Source organism: Lycorma delicatula, chromosome 1 (assembly GCF_047948215.1).
Source record: "Lycorma delicatula isolate Av1 chromosome 1, ASM4794821v1, whole genome shotgun sequence".
NCBI lineage: Eukaryota > Metazoa > Arthropoda > Insecta > Hemiptera > Fulgoridae > Lycorma > Lycorma delicatula.
Window position 1 is genome coordinate 212,844,334 of NC_134455.1, and position 22,579 is coordinate 212,866,912.

The 22,579-nt window shown below is 31.2% G+C and overlaps 2 protein-coding genes across 8 annotated transcripts in view; one reads left to right on the plus strand and one right to left on the minus strand.

Moving 5' to 3' along the window:
* Window positions 1–970, minus strand: part of LOC142328142 (motile sperm domain-containing protein 1-like) — a 59,314-nt gene extending 58,344 nt beyond the window's left edge. For all 4 annotated transcript variants that reach the window (XM_075371705.1, XM_075371686.1, XM_075371693.1 and 1 more), the window contains exon 1: window positions 685–970. The gene's annotated coding sequence lies outside the window, so the exon portion shown is untranslated. The remainder of the gene's footprint in view (window positions 1–684) is intronic.
* LOC142328125 (uncharacterized) lies at window positions 963–22,546 on the plus strand. 4 transcript variants are annotated; one of them, XM_075371675.1, is made up of 5 exons: window positions 963–1,058; window positions 11,455–11,605; window positions 12,984–13,124; window positions 15,143–15,289; window positions 20,961–22,546. In XM_075371675.1, exons 3-5 carry the CDS (start codon window positions 12,984–12,986, stop codon window positions 21,792–21,794), a joined length of 1,122 nt encoding a protein of 373 aa, XP_075227790.1. In that variant the 5' UTR covers window positions 963–1,058; window positions 11,455–11,605; the 3' UTR covers window positions 21,795–22,546. The 4 variants fall into 4 exon arrangements, with proteins under 4 accessions (XP_075227790.1, XP_075227771.1, XP_075227779.1 ...); XM_075371656.1 differs by having other exon boundaries at window positions 966–2,110; XM_075371664.1 differs by having other exon boundaries at window positions 966–1,507.
* The last annotated feature ends 33 nt before the right edge of the window (window positions 22,547–22,579 follow it).

A 22,579-nucleotide genomic window follows, 5' to 3' on the forward strand; every position in this document is an offset into this window, starting at 1 on the left:
ACGAATAAAGCTACATTTATAGCAAAACCAACTACCTCACAATTACTAAAAGATTTTATAAATGAGCTTACTTTATAAGCCTAAATTTATTTGCCTGCTTATGGAAAAACGTTAACAGAAGACTACAGGAAAGATAATTCTTAACATAGGGGAGCAATTCCTTTAACATCATGAATAGGAAATTTTCCCAGAGAAGCTCGCTGAATTTGTTGGTCAACAATACAACAGATCAGATTAAACTGGTGTAAAATAGTGCAATTAAAAATACATGAACATATAAACTGTAATGATGTGAGTATGTTATTTGAATAAATAAATATTACGCAAGTAAAAAATGTTATAAGATATTTTAATGATTTTGGTTAAATTTTTATTTAGGGTAAAAACACTTAAAAGTATGTAAAAACTTGCCATTTTATAAGAATAACAATAAAATTAATCATTTCACATCATGCTTAGAAGTTCCCAAACTTAAAAAAATGTAACTTGGAAATAAGTATACAAATACATAAATTCTACATAAAATTTTGCCTTTTAGATCGGATGTTTTAAGTAATAATTACCAAATAATATACATCATGCAAATAAAACAAATAATACGTAGATATAAACAATGGTAAACATTACAAGGCACGGTTAAAACATAACAATGTTTTCAATCGAATAATTCAGCAACATACTTACTAAATAACAAGAAGTTCTTTCATGAATTAAAAGATGAGCATAATTTAATTATCAGTGAAGTAAAATCTGCACATAACAGAAAATGATGACGGCATTTTAATGTACAATATTTAGACAGATAATGTCAAGCGCACCTGCAAAATCAGCTTTACTTCCAACAGCTTCAGTCAAACGAACGTAACCAAATTATTGGTCTTAATTACGTCTTCTCATTGTAATTCTTTGTTCACCAGATGGCACTCAATCTAGAACAGCTGCTCGATCAGCTGTATGACGTTAGATTATTGACGGAACCGTGATGTTCGCAACGCTTGACGACTTGTAGAAAATTAAGTAAACCTAGGTTATGCCACTGACATCAACTCCATCTGGCGGTGCTGAATTTATTCTAAATTATTACTGAATAAAATTTTATTTTAGTGCAAAAATTTTGTTACTTGTTAATTTGCATTTAAAGTAATATACTCCACTAATTATTAAGTGTTTGTGATATTACAATGGCTTTGTTTATGCAGAGTTGTGTGTATTAGCTAGCAGTGTTTAGAATTTGTTAAGATTACGATAAGGACTTATTTTTTGTTTGTTTTTAAATGGATCAGTGGGTGGCGCAAACATTTATTTCGTACATTTTAATCTATATAAACGATTTTTTTTCAAAAGTCTCTTAAAATGCGTAAGTGCGACGGTCTGCCGACCTTACCATTAAGTTGCTATGTTGTTCATCATATCTAAAGAATCTAAACGGTTTGATTCGTGCATTTAATCTGAATTAATTTATTTTTAAGCTATAAACCTTTAGTTTCAGATTCTACCTCTTTATTTAGTAAGTTATTTGTGTAGCGTTTCTTATGTCTTAAGTTATTTAGGTTGTCCATTTTTGTTGTCAGAATTCATGTAAATATGTATTTTATCATAATCCGTTTAATTCTTGTAAGTTTGTTGTATACTTTAAGTTAAAATAAAATAAAACTTTAATTCAAACTGATTCAGACCGATTAATATTATAAAGCTTACTATTTAAAATTATACTTTTTAAACTGAACCAAATTTTTTCTGTTATTTTTCAATGAAGCACTCCTCCAGGACTTGCTGGTTGTTTTACTTTTAAGAAATGAGTTCTGCATAGTAATATTTATTTTTGAAATTAAAATTAACATTTTAACCTTCCTTACATTGTTGGCATGGGAGCATTGTGCTCATTAGCCTGTAATCTGTTTTATTACTGTTTCACTGTAGTTCTCAAAAACATGCATGATGTATTAGTTTTTCTACCTTTTATGTTCTGTCAAAAGTTTTTATTAAAAACTAGATACATTAAACTCTTTAAAGATGAATGTTTTAAATTTTACCTTTCTCTGGACTAGAATTCACTTTATGAAAATTTTGTTTAGAGATCAGTGTTGAACCAAAACTAGCTCTAAGGCAGGTAAAGTATTTTATGTTTTTCACAAATATAAATGTTTGTTGTAGTTGATTTTTAAAATGTATTTCTTAGATATTGAAATTAAAACATAACTTATCTTATGTAAAAGCTGTCAATATATTTATCACTCCTTTATTTGCTATACAAATTAGCAATGCACTCAGTAATTACTATGTGTTTCATCATTTTAAATGCTATGCAGTGACTTGCATTACTCTTCTTTTTTTATTAATGGTTTTTTACACATTTTTATTTTAGCTTTTTTTATTAAACAGTTTTTATTTTTTAAAAAATTTGTTACTTTAATAGTGTGTACATTTATCTTTAGTGTTTTCCTTTTATTTTTATTTTTTTGGGTCAGAATGTATTTCGTAATTGTTGCCTTTTTGATTGTGTTGCATGGGTAATAATCATTAAGTTTCTTTGCAAAAACATGTTTTTTGTGTCTCCATTTCTATTTTTATTGAAAAATGGTTGTTAAGTTGGAAATACACTTAATATCCATAGAAAAAAGATAAGATGTGCCATATGTTACAAACAATTTGCATTACATTAATAAACATCATACGACCACAGCTAACAATAAATATCAAAAGAAAGGATCTAATTCTGAAAGCAATGATTAATTTGCATTACAATATTATAAATATAATATATAAAATGTGTTGTATTTTTTATCTTTCTGAAATGGAAGTGATTGTAGATATAGGAAATGTTAAAAAAACAGTTTTACTTTGTTGATGAAATAATATTCTTAATACTTATAACAGACTTTCTCCATTCATTACAAAAAAATAATAATTTTAGTTAATTTTTTTTATGAAAGTAAATTGAAAGAAATCTAATGTTTGCTACTCATAAAATTTTAGCATATCTTCATCAGTATTCATGAACTGTAAACCAGTGAAGCCTAAAAATGTGAGTTTACCAGCCAGTAATGATGCTGGTTGGAGACCTTATATGACCAAGAAAGTTACACTTTATATAAATTTTAATTATGTGATAACATTTTTGTCACATTTTTAGTTATAACTAATATCTGCCATTTGGATACACAGATTGATATTTTTTAGAAAACTGGCTTTCTAAACTGTTCTAATTATAAATTTATGTTACATTTTGTAAAAAGTAAAATGAACAGTTAAAAGTGAATATTATATAGCAATACATATGTATAAAGTATCTAACAATTGTGAATAGAATCTAGTAATTGCCAAAGAAAATATGGTTTTAAATGTAAGAATTGGAAATATTGCATTTAAAACCCAAGATATGCCTTTGTTTTGTGTAATTTTCAACCATAACATCATACTTTTATAAAATTCAGTTTATGGTACACAAGTATCCATTTGGTATCAATTTGAGGTGCTTTAAAAAGAGGAAATAAGTTATTGAATAAAAATAAATTTAATTTTACAGCTTCTTACAGATTTTTTTTTGAAAAACTTAAGGTTTCTACTTATAAATATTATAGTTATCTTAAATCTATTCACATGAAAGTACTTTTATACCAGTACTATGAATTGATAAATCTTCAGATATAATAAGAATACTGTTCAAACAAATAATTTGAAGAAGAAAATCCTTCAGTGTAACAAGCCTTTACTTCTACAATACATGTTATATTTTGCCATACACCTCTTCCAGTATTCAGATCTTTTTTTTTTCTTTTCCTGTTTAGCCTCCTGTTACTACCATTTAGATAATACTTCAGAGGATGAATGAGGATGATATGTATGAGTGTAAATGAAGTGTAGTCTTGTACATTCTCAGTTCGACCATTCCTGAGATGTGTGGTTAATTTTAAAACCCAACCACCAAAGAACACCGGTATCCATGATCTAGTATTCAAATCCATGTAAAAATAACTGGCTTTACTAGGACTTGAACGCTATAACTCTCGACTTCCAAATCAGCTGATTTGGGAAGATGTGTTCACCACTAGACCAACCCGGTGGGTCCAGTATTCAGATCTAAAATTAAACAATAGCACTCGAAGAGGAATACGATAATGTTAAGAAATTTTGATGACATAAACTTGAAACTTGAGTATGAAATATGAAAAAATTTTTTAGTGTATATAAAATGGCAAACCTGACCAGGATTCAAATTTGTGGCCACCTGACTGAAAGGCTGAGGTGTTAACAGAAGTTGGCAATCAGTAATAATCATTTTTTAATAACTCGAACACAAAATAGTTTTATTAAAAATTTCTCTTCTTGCTATCACTAACAGGTATGCTAACTTGTTTGTAAATGTTAAAAGTACTCCAGTTGTTGATTATTTCTGTAATTTTTCTTTTTCTTTCACTAGAAGTAAATTTTGTTCTTAATTTAGCTAAATATTTACTGTTAGCTTCAAAATGTATTTGATATTATTTTGTATAAACTGATATAACCACAGTCCTACTCTTATGTTATAAATCTTTATTTGATAACTGTGAAGTTTATTAATAAAATCATCATAATCAAATTTTTTTATTGAATTATTTTGTTTTCTCATTATTTGTTACAAAGATATTTATATTGTAACAAATTATATTTTCAATCAGGCTTGAACTGAAAAATGTGTAAAATAATGTTGAGGAAGTTAATGAATAAGAACGTACATTTCTTACATAGAGTTTTATTGTAGGCTAAAATAAAATCAATATGTAAGTAAAAAAATATCAGAGTGATTTTTTACAAGTTATTACAATAACAACTTATAAAAATATGCAGGAATAGCAGATATTTAATATGCTCATGACTTCTAAACAATAGCAATAATGTTATAGAAATCTTAATACTCCACTACAGAACAGTAATTTCATTTTATCTACTTATGTAATGGTTAATATTACAGTGTTTTAAGACTAGATGTAGGGCTAGCAGTCGATTTTCATGCATATTCGATAATATGCATGAAAATCGACTTTTCTAACTTTCGATAAAGTTAGAAATTGTTTATAGGTAACAGTTATGTAGGTGTAAATTTGCTTATATTTAGTTTTAATATATGATGATACAATTATGGTAATGTCATATAAAAATTAATGATATTTATATTGTGTAAGGTCTACCCATTAAATTATATCTATCCATACATCTGTTTAGTTTACTTATTTCAAAAACATATAAACCTTAAATACAATTCAACGTTATAGCATGGGCAATATCTTACTATAAATTAATTATAGTTAATTTTATTTTTAGAAAAGTATTTTTCCTTTCCAAATCGAACATTTCCATCTTTGTCATGCTTGTAACCAAAAATGTTTATACTACAATAAAAATGAAGAAGCTAGGGAAAGAGTAGTGATTAAGTGCAAAGGAAATCTGGAATTTAAGTAAATTCTTCATGATCACAGACAAGCAAACTGTGCATTATGTTATAAAAATTTTGAGTTTGCCTATTATTTGTATGAAAATAACAATAACTAATTAATATAACCATAAAGGACAATCGGTAGTAATTCTCACTGGCCATTAAACAGATGTTGGCTAAAATTTTTTTAGAACATTAAAATCTCTAAGATCCACTATAGTCTATTAGAGACTGATTAACAGTCTCTAATGGACATCTTTATTAATCAGATTATTTTAATTCTTGAGAAATGATCACACAAAAAGGATTCAGTTTCAATTTATAAAATTTGTGTTAATATGATCCATAAAAAATGGGTGGCCCTGTTTTGTTTTCAAGCTGTTACTCCTGATATAAGAGTTACAGTTTTCTATGTAGGCAACAGCTTCTGGAATGCATGTTGTTGGCTGTTTTCTCTTTTTCATTTTACAGTTGTACACCAATTTTTCACCAAATTATGTGAATACATACTGCTTCATAATGAAACAATGACCGAGACTCTGTCAAACAGCTCTACAGAAAAGACCACAAGGCCTATCCATAATAATCTCCACCTCATGTCTCTAATGCTATAGCAGAAAAGCGTCGACTGAGGAGGAGATACCGAATCACCCTGTCCCCAATGATAAAAGGGCTTTGTATAAACGGACAGAGTGAAACAGCTGCTGGCACAACATCGAGAGGATTCGTGGAATGAGTACTTGCCTCTGTCTCAGACGACCATTCCTCGGTGTTCAGGCTAAACAAAAAACTACGAGAAGGAAAGAAGCACCGCCACCCGTTTGTGGGGCAACGAGGCCTTCTGACGTATTCGGAGGCGGACAGGGCGGAAGTTTTCGCCGACACCCTGTAGAACCAATTTACTCCAAACCCCCCTCCCGCCCCGAACGACGACCACACAACCGAGGTGGAGTCCTTCCTCGTAGATTATTTAGCACAGGTGAAGGACGCCCCACTAGAAATAGACCAAGTCACTGAGGTGGAGGTTTCCGCTGTAATCAAAGCCGCAAGCCCCGACAAGGCTTCGGGTGTTGACGGGATCGGTGCCCGCGCATTCCGGAATGTTCCACCCGCTCTTATAGCGACCATAACCACAATATTCACTTCAGTTTTATACGTTGAATATTTTCGAATTGCTGGAAAACTGCAAAGGTGGTATGCCTACCCAAACCTGGGAAATGTCTGCTCTTTCCTCAGAATTACAGGCCGATTTCCTTATTACCAGTGTTGTTAAAGCTATTCGAAAGGATTTTCCTGGAGAGACTTAAGCGACATTTGGGAAAAGGAGTACGGCCTGAGCAATTTGGGTTCAGGGAGGGCCACTCGACGACCCTTCAACTGGTTAAAATAATCGGCAGTCTTTTCGGAGGCCTAAATAGAAAAGCGGTAACTGCAACCGTTTTTCTAGATGTGGCTAAAGCCTTTGACAGAGTTTGGTATAGCGGCTTGCTGTATAAACTAGCACATACGACGATTCCCTGTCGCTATGTCAGATTGATACGGTCTTATTTACTAGACCGACAATTTGTTGTACGTGTAGGGGGAACAATCTCCTCCACCTGAGACGTAGCCGCTGGAGTCCCCCAAGAAGCAGTGCTCTCGCCGTTCTTGTACACGCCCTACGTCAACGATATGTCGCTGTCGGAAGGAATCAAAATAGCTCTATACGCAGACGACACGGCATATTATTATGAATCCGGAAGCGATCGAGAGACTCCAACAGCAATTGGATCTAGTAGAGCCGTGGCTTGATATGTAGAGAATCAGGGTCAACTGTGAAAAATCGGTGGCAATGATGTTCACATACAAGACACGTGCTGCAGCCAGGCAGCTGGAAATCTCAGGAGAGAAAATCCCCTTTGGGAAAACAGTCGAGTACCTGGGAGTAGTCCTGGACAAACGGCTTACCTTAGGAGAACATGTTAATTATGTGACCCAAAGGACAAAGGCCGCCAGGGCCTCACTATACCCAGTACTGAAGAGTGCCAGCCCATATCCACAGGCTCATTTTGCGGCTATATTGCTCATTTTTCGGCTATATGTCCTGCCGATTCTAACATATACTTACTCGGCATGGGGAACTTTGTTGAAATCCACGCTTTAAAAAAAATTAGAAGCCGTCCAAAACATAGCGTTGCGGACGATATTTGGAGCAACGTGGTTCGTCAGAAACGTCACTCTTCGCTACGATGCGGGATTACACACCGTATCCGATGTGGGGGTGGCGCAGGCACGCAGACTGTAAGGGAGAGCGGCCGTGTCCGAACACGGCCATTTCCGGGACATCTGCCGAGAGGACCGTACTCCATAGGGTATAAGAAAACGGCCCCATGCCGTATTAAATGAACCACCGTGAAAAGGCGGTACGAAAGTCAAAAATGACAAACCAGGCTTAGGAGCCTCCTGTAAATGGAGGCTCGTAACCTATAAATGGAAACCGTGCGAAAATGACCATTTTCGCAATTAAATTTTGTTAAAATTATAAAAACACCCCACGAAGAGACCACAATTTCATTTAGTTAGCATATGCGACTCCCTCCGAAGAACGGGATTTCTCCCTTCAAATAACTAGGGCTCCGGTAGGCGCACCCCTGCTAGTCCATAGGTGCTGGTACCGAGGGGACTTGGCTCCCCACGCCGGGTTTACTAGGCTCAAAAGCTAAGTCTCTCACGGTCAGAACCACTAAATAAATTTCACGATGGTCCATACGGAGAGGAACGCAAATTATCAGATCCGTCCATAACTAAAACTTAAAATTTATAACCGCCACTAAATAACCGATGAAATCCGCCCGATTATAGAAACATACAGCAGCAAGGGACATTGTCCAACTCTGCGATCTGTAGGGAGAAATATTGAAACTCCCGCCATTCTTCCGTTCCGTTCCATAATGAAAATATGCCATTGAATAAGTGTTTCTTAAGCAAAAATAAAAAATAAAAAAAAATATATATATACCGGTATATATAAATATATTAATAAAGGAGTCTTTCACTATCTCCAGATTTGAATGCTTTAGCCTTATCTGAAAACAATAACATAACATTGTCATTATTACTTACAGCCTTGTTTATTTTGACAGTAAATTAAACCAATGAAGTAGTTTTAACCCTCAATAATGTATGTTATATATTTTTACATTGCTAATTGCATATTTTTTTGAAGACTTGCAGTTTACTTGAAGTACATATATATATATATATATATATGTGTGTGTGTGTAATTATGCTTATATTCATATATACAAATATCTAATTACATATTAATGTGGAAGCTCACTAAATTGCCCTTTACTAGTTCTATTTTCAAGATGACAAGTAAACTGAGATGTGGGATAGTTATTCTCAAAAAGGTACTTGGAAACATAAGCAAATATTACTTTAATCAACAACCCCTGAGGGATTAAATAAAATAACAGGTGAAAAAGAGTTTTAAGACCAGGAGAGGTAAAAACTTCAAACCTGTTAGGCATGTTTATCTTAGGAAGCAGGTACAGTAGAAGTTCGGGACCGGCTCGGTGCCGGACTACCGGAAATTCCGGTCTATCGGGCGGTAATTATAAGAACAATTAGGTTATATAATAATTAAACTACAAATACATACAACGAAGTTTATTTTACATTTCATATAATGTATGTACACGTACTGTAAAACATATTTCACTTAGATTTAAAAAAGTCACGAATGTCTTTTTGTTTTCTTGACTTTTGGCGTTTAGTATAAAATTTATTTCGAATGATACGGAAATCAATAATTTCTGAAGCACTGTAGCTAGTACTAGCCTCAGCAAACGAGATAAAATTATTTAGTGATTCTGCAGCTTCTGCCCAGCTGATTTTTTTCCGTTTCGGCATCTGAGTCACTTTCTTCAAGATTTTGAGTAGGCTGAGGGTTTACTACAATGTTGATAATGTCCTCATCGGTTAGTTCTTGTTCAACAGGCTCATTCTCGTCGATTAGAAGCCACTCCTCTACCTCCAGGCAGGTTTTTCAAGGGATTGTCAGCACTTCTAACGACATCCAAAACTTTGGTCAGAGCGTCTTGATGGTTTTCTTCCTCATCAGTCTGTAGAGTTAGGTCAGATGCAGGGTTTGCAGCTGGCCAAAGTTTTCTCCAGCATTTTTGGAGTGTTTCTCCAGTTAGATCAAGTCTTCGAGTTCCATGCCGAAACTTAAAGTTTCTGAGCCAACCATCAGAATAATTACATTCACTTTCAGCAACTCCTAAATCTTGGCCGAATTTCTTTGCCTTTTCAACAATCATTGGCCCTGTTTCCGGCTTTCCTTCACTTCAACGTACTGCACTAAACCATTTGAACAATACACTATCTAGCTGTTCCAGTTTTGGTTTTTTTAATGTTTGTCTAGAAGCCAATTTTTCAGTTGTTACCGATTGAGAAGCAAACTTCATTAGTTCATCTTTTTGTTTTTTAATGTCATAAATAGTTGATGAGCCAATATTAAACTCATTCATTAAAACATTTCTATTCTCGCCTTTTTCTAGCCGTTGGATGATTTCTGGTTTCTGATTGAGAGTCAGTGTTACGTGTTTTCGTTTCTCTCCTTTTGAACTCGAAGGCTTAGGTTTTGAAAACATGGTCACTGTACAGTTAGAACGAAAATCACTTTTTTTATAAACAGTTTCAAAAGTTACGTTTACTGCAATGTGAAAGGACACAAAACAACAACGCACAAAAAAATGGCGAAGACGCTTCGTGATTGATTAACGGAGCTGCACTGCACCTGAATTTGTTGTGACAGCTGAGACTAGCCGGCCGCTAATTGTTTCCGAACAATACCGAGCGCTTCCGGATGATCCCGAACTACCCCGAAAACTTCCGAATAGCTCTCGAGCGTTTTTATTTACTTTAAAGACACACTTTTGGAGAAAACCAAAATTTTTACAATTTTCCGGAGCGATGCCGGACTATTGGGCATTCCGGACTAATGGACATCTACTGTACCTCTAGGAAGAAACCTTTGTTTACTCATCTCTTAAGAGGGGGAATAGGTCTAAACAATATATAAAAAAAAAACCTTTCTGAAGTATCACTAATTTTTTTTTTGTATATGATTCTGAAGAGCTAGGAAGCTAAAATTTAGTGTAGTTAATTTCAAATGTGTTAGCTCAGCAAAGCAAGCATTTGTTATGATTGAATTCCTTAAGGAGTAGAATTTAGTATGGGTTGAATAGACACCAATACTGGAAATGTTGGATGTTTGAAACCTGGCAGTTTTGTTTATCTTAGTAAGTTATTGCAATGAAAAGTTTTTTCCCTGATTGTTTTTTTAATTAATGACCCCTAGAGGTTATATTAAAAATAGGGTGCCAGATGTGGAAAAATCAGAAATTTGAAACATGGCATGGATGATTCATTTACATAATCAGCTACCCTTAATGGTCTTTTTTCTCTCTTTCCTCCGAATTACTTATGGAAATTGCACAATGATAGAAGTTTGAAATTCAGCATATTACATTACAATCTATTAATCAGACTTTCTCTTTCAATTGTCTCTAAAATAATAAAACAGGATTTCAAGCTTGGATTGAGGATTTCTGTACATTATGTGATCCAGTTATGATAAAAATACAATTTTAAATTGTGAAAGTAACTTAATATTTAAAAAAAAAATTCTACTTTCCATTTAACCATTATTTAAAGATTTATTTCTTAGCCATGTTGAATAGAAACAAAAAATTTAGTTATCATTAAATTTAAAAACGTTGACTTTGTAAGATCACTCAATTTTTAAGGCATTAAGACCTGAAAATAATCCAAGTTTAATTGCTTTAAGAGCTTAAGAGCCAACATTGAGGTAAAACAAGAAAATTTTTTTTATGTTTCCCTGTAGGCCTGTTGCAAGTGTCAAGATAATACCTTTTCTCGTGCAGAAAAAAAGATGGTTTAGCCCATTCTGATGAATGACTCAAAATTGAATTTTGAAGTAAATGAGAGCAGGAAATATAAAATGTTTAATAAATTATTTTACTTTGTTACAGAATTGTTAACATGTCCTGAACTCAACAGATTGAAAAAATGAAGCAGGAATTAGGAGCCTGAATGAGGTTATTTAATGCACAGTTCAAAATAAGGATGACATTTGTATGGATGGATTCTATGATTCCCATGGTTGAACAAAAATAAATTGATGTGAGTTGTATTCAATAATTTTTTACACTTGTAAATTGCATGCAGAGTAAATAATATATTTTTGCTTTCTTTCTCTCTTAACTTGATATCTGACTAAAAACTTATTTTCTCCTTATTGATTGACCAGGATCCAGATATCAATTTCCTGCTTGTCAACTAACAGCCATTACCTGCTTTTGATAATTACGGCATAAAATCATCATGTATGATATACATCATATGCTTCTCACTAAATAAGATACACTATGAATACAAAAATTTTATACTTAAATTTTTGACTAACCTTTATTTTGTCCATTGTAAGAAGTGTTATATAAGAAAATAAGTCTGTTAAAACTAACTGGTAAAACTAACTTTTGTTTAGATTGGTACAAATCTGTAGAAGTTTTATTGTATAACTTGTGTTAAACATGTATTATCACAGCTCATATATATATATATAATATATATATATATATATATATATATATATATATATAATATACTTTTACATGAGCTATGTATATGATCTACTTCTGTAGTGTACTGTAATGTACTACATTCTCTTACATGATACCTATACTTCTGCTCATGATATTCATATTTACACTAGTACATAAGACCAAACAGATATCTGAGTTGGATGTACATTGTACATATGTTTTGTATACTTATTGTTATTCATTTACTATATTTATAAATTCTCAGCAATTTTTAAATAGAAATACGTATAGAATAGAAACAGTTGCAGGTTGAAATACAACAATTTTTTGATAATCAACACGCGTCTTCTTTCTGTATTATATTGCATTTAAATAATCGTTATTTAGAATATGATTGCATGAACCATAACAAAAATTACAAAAATACTGCAGAAAAGAAAAAATGCTGCAGAAAGAAGAAGCATGTTGATTATCACAAAATTGTTGTATGTTTTACAACCGGTAACTGAAAAAGTATTTCTATTTCTTTTTTTTATTTTAAGAGTATACAATCTCACCACAAATCCAGTTTCACACAGGTATTATCTAATTTCAGACTTATAATACCTCAGACAGTACGTTTAATTGAGCTCTACTGATAACAAGTTTTAAGTATATATTTTAAAATTATATCAGTATCACATAATACATTTAAATTATATGATAACATGTAATGAAGAAATAAAAAATAATATTTTAACAGTGTTTAGGCAGCATATTGTTTTGAAAGTTGAAATTAATACTTACATTTTCTAATATGCTGTTCAGTAATTTTGTAACAATACCCTCCTAAACTACTAGTGTACCATGTGCCAATTCTAATGTATCATATACAGAATTAAGCCTTGATCAAGTCACTTTCTTCTAAATCATTATGCTTAATTGATTTGTTTTCATACTGTGTGATTTTTTCTCAGATGATGGATGCACCAAGTGTCAGTTTGTTGATAAATGAAACTCCACTATATCTCAGGGCTAAAGTGAAAACAGAGGATGATGATGAAGTTGCTCTTCCAGAGAGCTTGTTTTTGAACATCAAGATGGAAGATAATGAGGATGTAGGTTTATTTACAGTATATTCAATGCCTATAATTGATTTTTGTGTGTATAAAGTGCAAGGTTTGATCAAAAAGTTTATGCAGTTTTCATTAATTTGAAAAATTATTGCTTATTCATTATTGTTTATCTTCTTCCCTTCAAACTAATCACTTTCAGTCAAAACATATTTATGTGAATATTTAGTGTTCAAAATATTTTGTAGTGCACTGATTAGCATTGCCTTCAGTTCCCTTAGTGGTATTTGTTAACTGTCTTCAATAGTTACAAAACATTATTTTTAAAGGATTTTTTTTTATTCTTACTTAGAAAAATGTTATTCAAGGTCACCGTGTCCAAACAGTACAATGGTTGTCCATTAAACATTATATTACTATTTTTGTCCAAAAGCTCCTTTATAAACACTGACATTGCAGTCAATGCAATTACAATGTCTCCTGTCCTCTATTTATATATACTATAATTTTGTGTTAAAAATATAGTACAGTTTTCTGAATTTACTTCCCAATAATACAGCTGCTTTTTAATGATAACTAGTGAAAGTAATAAACGCTGAAATAATATTCTATATTGACCGTAACATCTTGCAGTAAAAATTTATGGAACAGTACCACAATAAGAAAATCTTTAAAATATGTTTGAACTAATCCACTTCAGCCTTTGTTCACATGGGAGCTTCCATTGCAACAATTAGAGCCTTGCTTCAGTTTTGTAGCTGTACGCTTAAGTTTTATCACCAATTACATGTACTTATGTCAGTTCATTAGCGACTTCATTTAACATTTCTTAAGCAGTTTCTTGATGCTGCAAATTTCAATCAAAATGTAAAAATCTCTTTAAAATAAATTTTGCTGCCATTCATCATCACATCTCCAAAACATTAACAGTATTTCAAATTTTATCTACATGATAATATTTATTGTATAACTTGTGTTATACATGTATTATCACAGCTCATGTGATAATATATATATATATATGTAATTACTACATCCTTTTACATGATACATGATATCTATCCTCTTACATATACCTGTACTTCTGCTCATGATATTTATATTATACATAAGACCAAACAGATATCTGAGGTAGATGTACATTGTACATTTGTTTGTATTTTTATGTTCTTTCTAGTTCAACTTATTATCAATATTTAACCTAAAACTTTTGTGCCACATACTTCTTTAACAGTTTTACTGTAAATTTCATATAACATATATATATTTTAATATTTTACTAAAAACAAATATATAATTTCAATTATCATCTTACTATACATATGGTATAGTCTTACTGTTCATGCATGGTAAGACAATAATTAAAATTATACATGTGTTTTTAGTAAAAAATATATTTACACCATATGATAAAATATGCTGATCAAAAGGTTATAAAATTATTTATCTTTTACTAATTATTGTAATTAATTACAATAAAAATAGTTTTATTTGTACAATAGAATATTGATATCTAACCATTTTATTATTTCACAGATGAAGCTGATATTAATTTTGAAATATCTTCACATTTGTCTGATACAGGTGATGTAGCATCATTTACAGAAAGTTAAGTAAACATTAGATTCTATAACTGCAAGGGAAAAGTCATTGATACAAAGATTGAATAAGAAGTGAAATGCCAAACTTTGAGGCGTGTCACATCTAATAATAGCCAATTCTGAAAAGGTACTTTGTTCTTGCCTTTGAATTAGAATTACATGTTGCTGATTTGATATGAAAAATAAGTTTAAGACACTTAAAAATGCCTAGTGTTTTTATATTCAAGGTTGTAGAGTATGTTGTAAAAAAAAAACTAATGCCATTAATTTGTCACTGCAAGGTTAAAGTTTTGCTTGGAACATTATGTCGTGTTTTGTTAAAAATATAAACCACTAGAAAAATCACTGAACTCATCTTACTCTTGGATAAATAAATCGCGTTTCCAATATGATTGTAAATTTTTTTCATAGTACATCTTTGATTATAATGTTTATTACCTTGAGTTTTGTTAAATGTTTCAGAAAGCATATAATAAAATACATTCAGCTACACTCATACAAGAAGACCCAATCTGTAAACAGACAAAGGCTGATACATCAGTTTCAGACAGTGCTGTTATATCCACTTTGATTAAATCAGAAGAAGATTATATTAAACATGAAGAACTGGTAAGACACTTGTTTTAATAATATAATTATGGTATCTCATTTTTACATTAATGTATTATAAATAAATAGTAATTATAGAACCTGTTTGTTTCACCTGTTTCTGTTTGTATATACTCAGTTCATAATTAACCATAGAATAGGCATTTTTGTCCAATCAGCTGTTTACTTGATAATTACTAACAGAACATCAGTATGTCAGTTAAGTTAGAAAGTAATAAAATAGATTTTTTGAACATTAAGAAAAATGGCTTCTGAAGCCACATCAAATTTATTTGCTTAAATCATTTTTCATACATTTTAAAAATGTTATGTATAAAGTAGTAGTTACGGTTATAAAAACATGATTTATTAAATCAGTTGATAAAATTACCATTTAATGTTGACCATGATCAACGTTGCATTTGTTCATGGATGCTAATTTTCTTCATGACAGCTGCAAGAACAACAATGTTAGATTACAAAGCTGATTACTGAAGATGAATATATATATATATATATATATATATATATATATATATATATATATATATATATATATACAGGGTCCGGCATATAAACCTGACGATTTTTGAGGGATAATAATTAAATGTGTTTCGTACTATTAAAACATTTAATATATCAAATTAGATCAATTTTTAGTGAATTACTTTTATCGGTTTTTTTTAATTTGAATATTATGTCGTCCAAATGTTTTCCATTACTTATCTTACACACTCACTTAACCTCATTCTAAAATTTGACATTGCTCGCTCAATCATTACTTGTGGAACTGCTTCAATTTCTCGTTGAATGGCCTCCTTGAGTTCTGCAATTGACTGTGGGCGACTGCTGAAGACTTTATGTTTGAGATACCCCCACAGAAAAAAAATCACAATCAGCCGGATCAGGAGAATGCGCTCACCAAGGAATGTTGCCAAATCGGGAAATCAAACATCCAGGAAAGGTTTCTTGCAGAACATCCATTGCGATTCTCGTCGTATGGGCCGTGGCAACATCCTGTTGAAACCAAATTTCATGTCCTTGAAAGTCATTCAGTTTTGGTCACAGAAATTGATTCAACATGTTTACGTATCTATGAGATGTTACTGTTACTCTGCAATTTAACTACTCAAAAAAATATGGGCCAATTATGCCGAACATTGAAACCACACACCACACTGTAACATATTGACTGTGAAGTGATTTTTCAAGAATTTGCCGTGGATTATGCGAAGCCCAATAACGGTAATCACAAATCCTGACAGATGAAAATGTGCCTCGTCACTTAAAAAAATAATGGCATCCTGGTAGACATTTTCAAGGATGACCTCGCAAGCTGCTTTGCGAGACGCCCAATCATTTGTATTAAGTTGCTGCACTAAAATCATCTTATACGGATGGAATTTCAGGTCAGCATGAAGAATTCATCATACACTTTGATCAGAAATGGCTAGCGCAGCAGCATGTCTCGCTGCTGAACGTCGTGGAGACCACGTAACAGCTAACCTTACAGCGTTAATGTTTTCAGGCATTCTCACAGTCCATTTTCAACTACTCCAGTTTCTAGCCAATAAGTCTTCTAAATTGTTATGGTGCTTTCAAGCCAGGTAAAGGTTTCTGGCCAGGTAAAGAAACCCAATTACAGCTTTTATTTCAGCCTGTTTCGTGGTAAATGCATCTCTTGCTCTAGAATAATTTTCACGTGCATTTTCAATCCAAATATTGGTGAAGTCTACAATGGTGTCTAGTATTTCGTCAGGAAAATGGTGCTTCCACATTTCCCATGGCATCTTTGTGTGCTGTATATCTCTACATGGTATTAGTAAATGGATTACAATATTCCGTCTTCTGGTACACTTTCATGTAGCAGCAGGATTTACATGAACATTCCATTTGGTATTGTCCCAACCAAGGTAATAAGACCTACCATCTGGTCAATTTGGTTCGCAATTTCGTTTGGATTCTGCAGATTCTTCAGTATCTGTATCGCATTAGGGGTTATTTCATTTTCTTCATCCATTTTGTCATCAAAGCTATCTCCTGACACTGTTTTGCTGCTCTTGAAGTGTAGTATTCCGCTCCTCTTCCTTTTCTAAACTCTCAAACATTCTTAGAATTCTTTCTTCATCTTGAGAATCCATTTTTCATGATGCTTTTGTGTAAAAACAAAAACTATTGTTTATGGAAAATATGTTTTGCTATCAATAATAATGGTTACTGTGAAAAATGTTGAGAAAACAATAGATAGTAATATATTTTGTACACAAATACTAATAGTACATTAAAGAGAAAAGTAAACATTTTTTATTAGAAATAGTAAGTAATACTAAATTATTATAAAATAACTATGGCAGTAGTTGCTAAAAAACTATAATAATATAATTTTATATTGTCACTTGCCTAAGAATAAGTCAATGATGACAAATACAAGTTGAGCGTACTTGGCAAAATATGTAATGTAACAAGTTGCACATAGTGTATAAACTGAAGTTGAACACCCATAGAACTAAACACAGGCCTGTAAGAGACTGGCAGTGTAATGAGCAGCAAATGGATATGCAATCCCTCATCAACATTTCAAAAAATGATAACAGAGTGACATCACCATGAGACATGACTACAATAAATGCTAATAGTATATATTAAAATATGGTTCTTTCCCCACAACATGACCTAACCTGAGTTAAAATACCTTATTTTAAATTAAAGTTTTGCATTAATGGCAGTATTTGTACCTGGAGTTACAAAAATCTTGCGTATATTTTTAATCAGAAGTAGCTTAAAAGATTAACCTGTTTTTATGTTATTAACACTATTTTTGTATAATTTCTGATTTCAGTATGTGTAGTATGAAATCTTAGGTATCCAAATATATTACCACGATATGTTTAGTTAGGTAAGAGATTACCTACTTGTAATTTTTATTATAACCAATTTAATTTATTGATAAAACTCGGTGCTACCAAAATTGTAGCACTTTTGAAAAAACTTCACTTTCATTAAATCAACAAAAAATACCCATAACTTTGATAATTTAAAAAATTTCTAATACATTGATAAAATTATTTATTGAGTAATTTATAATCTGTCAACATTATTGATGACTGTAATAGTAAATAGAGATTAACTTTTAGAGAAATATAATAAAAATTTGTTATTTATTTTATAAACATTTTTTGCAACACAATAGGAATAAATGGAGAAATTAAGGTAGGAGTAACCCAATACATTATTGTTGTTAGCAGTTATAAACTCTGCCAATTGAAATTTAGTGATATATGATTTTCACCATAATCAAACATAATAGAACTTCCTGTCAGCTTTCATCCTCCCCATCATTGTATAATTACTCACTCTGATATGTACAAGTATATGTTGGATTTTTAACTGTTTTAGAAAACACAAAAAAAAAAAAACGTAACACTGCTCAACAAAATTTAATTTTTTGTTTGTTAAATGACAGTGAATTGCTGTTTCTTATAGTATTTTTTATGCTGAGTTTATATATGTGTTAATAGATTTTTTCTATCGAGCTTAGTTTTTTTTTTAATTGAAATTTCTTTTGAAACAAAAAATCTGTGGTGAACATGATATTACAATACATTACATGCATTTTGTACTCACCAAAAATTTATTTCTTTTGAATTTTCTGCTGTAACTTGCTGTAGGTAGATCCCTCTTCAAATTCCAACAGTAGTCAGCTAACACCTTTGGATCCCATTTTTCTTGATATTGTGTTTCCATTGTAGATATCTCCTGGTGAAAGCGTTCTCTATGTTCATCACTGATAGTGCTGAGGGAAAAATTCCAAATTTGAATTAAGAAATAGATTTTGAGTGACATGTTACACCCAATTTCTTTGTAGTTTTGAAGGAATTCACTCACAATTTCTCTGTAGTTACTGGCCTTATGGTTCCCAAGGAAGTTATACCACATTTTGAAATGATTTCCTAGCAGCAACCTTCAAGTCATTCAAACATTCTTCAAATGCTGGATCGCTCATTAGTTTTCTTATTTGTGTTCCAACAAATATACCTTCCTTTATGTAAGCATTGCTTATATTAGGAAATTTGTTTTTCAGAAATTGAAACCCTTCACCTTTACGATCCATTGCTTTAACAAAATTTTTGAATAAACCTAGCTTAATATGTAATGGTGGAAGATAATCATTTTTTGGTTTTACTAATCCCTGACTAACAACATTCTTCTCTCCTAAGTAGTCAATACCTCTCTCTTTAGCTATTGCTATTTTATGTAATGGTTTTTTTTATCCCTGCTGTCCCACTCACACAAAAAGCAACAGAACTTATTGTATCCAAGTTGCAGTCCTAGTAAAAGCGCTGTTACTTTCAAATTTCCACAAATATGCCATAAATATTTTTCATATCGAATCCTGCTCAATACAAGTTTCATATTTTCATAAGATTCCTTCATGTGAACAGCTTATGCTAATGACATTGATGGTGTTTATTTACAATGTGAAATAGAACAGCTTTCAAACTAAGCTTTGACGAGTCAGTAAAAAGTCACCACTGAAGCTCTGGCTATGTGGCACTGGCTGCATGACAGAGGGAATATCAGGGTAATTAACAGTAACAGTACATCTAATTTTAGCTGTTATCCCAGATATCTTTATTACACAAAAATAACAGTATGTGGTGTGATCCTTCAGTTCTCTCCAAACCATTGGAATTGCAAATGACATGTGATCATTTAGCCAACCAGTCAACAATGTTACACAAGAAGCACAGCAAATATGAGGAGCTCAAGATTTGTCATGATTACCTAATTTACTTACAAAATACAATTAATATGTCTTTTTTTATTAGTGGAGTTATATTTCTTTTCTGAAACTTCAATGTTACCTGATCACTGATGTAGCAGAAATTGTTTGGATGATTAATGCAATTGAATTGCAAGGCATTGTTAATATATTACAAATACAAAAGCTAGCTATAAAACTGAAAATTAGACACATGAGAACTTGCACTTGAATGAGAATTAAAAATATTTCTCTAGTCTGCACAACGTTTATAAGTAAATATAATAACGACAGAAATAACTAATGAGTGGATGATATGTTTACAGTAAGACAAGAATAGAAAGAATGAATCACATTCTTGTGATTTTAATTATTGTGTAAGTAAGAAACATGATGACTAATGTCTAACAAATCAGTGTGATAACACTTAAGGGACAATAATAAAATAACAAAAGCTATTTAGTTAATACATAATATAATAAAATATGTTCACAAAATGCTATGCAAATGGAGTTCATGCATGATACTACCTGAAAATAAGAATGGTAGTTATAAAAAACTGAGCCTGATAGAAGAATTTTGATTTCATATTTGAAATCAGCATGAAAATTATATAATAATCAGTTATTTTCTCTCATTTAATAAAATCATTGTTAATCAGTGTAATCGATGTTAACCATTTTACATCTATACTGAAAGGGTTTACTAATATTTGCTAGGTTTGGAAGAAAAATATGCCCATACATATCATTTACTTTTCTTTGACATAAGTTGGCTAAGAAGATTATATTCCAAAATCCATATACAATAAGAATTTATTTTGAAATATAATTTTATTACCCAATTTATTTCAAAAAACATTGAACATGCTCCTACTTCTTTAACATGTTAAAGAATGTTTTGAGATAGTTTCACCTTCGTTTGTTACAGGATCTTGGCATAGAAACGATAGGCAATTCAGTTGAAGAAACTGTGGATTGTTCACCTATTAAATCTTTGGCATTTACAAATGATTTGATAGAAGAAAATTTATATTGTAACATTAAGAGTAAAAATGAATTCATGGCACAGAATAATAGGGCCTTTAAAGAAATCAGTTGTGAATATTGCAGCAAAACATTTAAATATAAAAGTAATCTAAGAGAACACTACAATATTCATAGTAATGAAAAGAGGTTTGATTGTAATTACTGTGGGAAATCATTTAAACGAAAAGGTGAATTAACTGTGCATATCAATGTTCATACAAAAGAGAAAAAGTTCATTTGTAACATTTGTCAAAAGTCTTTTAGTCAAAACAGTACTTTAACTGAACATTTAAGTATTCATATTAATAAGAAAAAGTATGTTTGTAATTATTGTGAGAAATCATTTAATATTAAGAAACACTTATTGGGACATATTAATTACCATACAAAGCAAGTAAAGTACAAATGCACTAATTGTGGAAAATCATTCGCTAGTAAAAGTAATTTAAGTAGACATCTTAACATTCATACTAATGAAAGAAGATATGCCTGTACTTTCTGTCAAAAGGCCTTTAATAATTCAGGTACCTTAAAGGAACACCTTAATATTCACACAAATGAAAAATGCTACACTTGTAATTACTGCCAGAAGTCATTTAATCGAAAACACCATTTAACAAATCATCTTAATGTTCATATCAATATGAAATATAATTGTGATCACTGTTTAAAATCATTTAAGGCCATGCCTACTTTAAGTAAACATATCAGTAATTGTCATAAAAATAAGTTATAGTATATTATACTAAAAAGTTCAGCTTGTGTTTTAGAAATTAGTATCCATTAAGATTTTTGGTTTACCCATATTTATAGAAAATTGCATCACATTGATTTCGTATAATATCCTCAATGGATTAAATGTGAATGTGAAACATTTTATATGCGACATATGTAGACCTAACAATAGGCCTAGTTTAGTGAAATCAACCGAATAACTTAATTTATTTATGTAGCATCTTTATGCTTATGACTTATGTCAATTATAATAAACTTGCATGCAATATTAGCATATTATTTTATATATTCACAATCAGAACTACAGTTATTTTTAAAAGTATCAATTATTTTAAATGAAAAACCAAAAGAATGTATTAAATTTAGAAATTTTAAGATTTATATCATCATATTGCAGACAACGATTGTTAATGTCTATATGCTTACAAGTACCCATGGTGATGATGAGGTAGAGTGTGTATATGAAGAAATTGATGAAGCAATTAAACACAAGAAAGGGGTTGAAAATTTAATAATAGTTGGAGATTGGAATGCAAGGACTGGAAAAAGCAAGGAAGGAAATATAGTAGGTGAATATGGGCTGGGCAAAAGGAATGAAAGAAGGGACCGACTTATAGAGTTTTGCACAAAGTATAATTAAGTAATTGCCAACACCCAGTTTAAAAATCATAATATAGTAATATACACATGGAAAAAGCCAGGTGATACTGCAAGGTATCAGATAGATTATATCATGAAAGAAGTACATCATTTTACAATCTATATAGGCCTAACTGAATATTTTTT

Coding starts and splice junctions, on each gene's coding strand:
- LOC142328125 (XM_075371675.1), top strand. CDS start 12,984: ATGATGGATGCACCAAGTGTCAGTTTGTTGATAAATGAAACTCCACTA. Junction 13,125..15,142: donor AGATGGAAGATAATGAGGAT/GTAGGTTTATTT, acceptor TAAATGTTTCAG/AAAGCATATAATAAAATACA. Junction 15,290..20,960: donor ATATTAAACATGAAGAACTG/GTAAGACACTTG, acceptor CGTTTGTTACAG/GATCTTGGCATAGAAACGAT.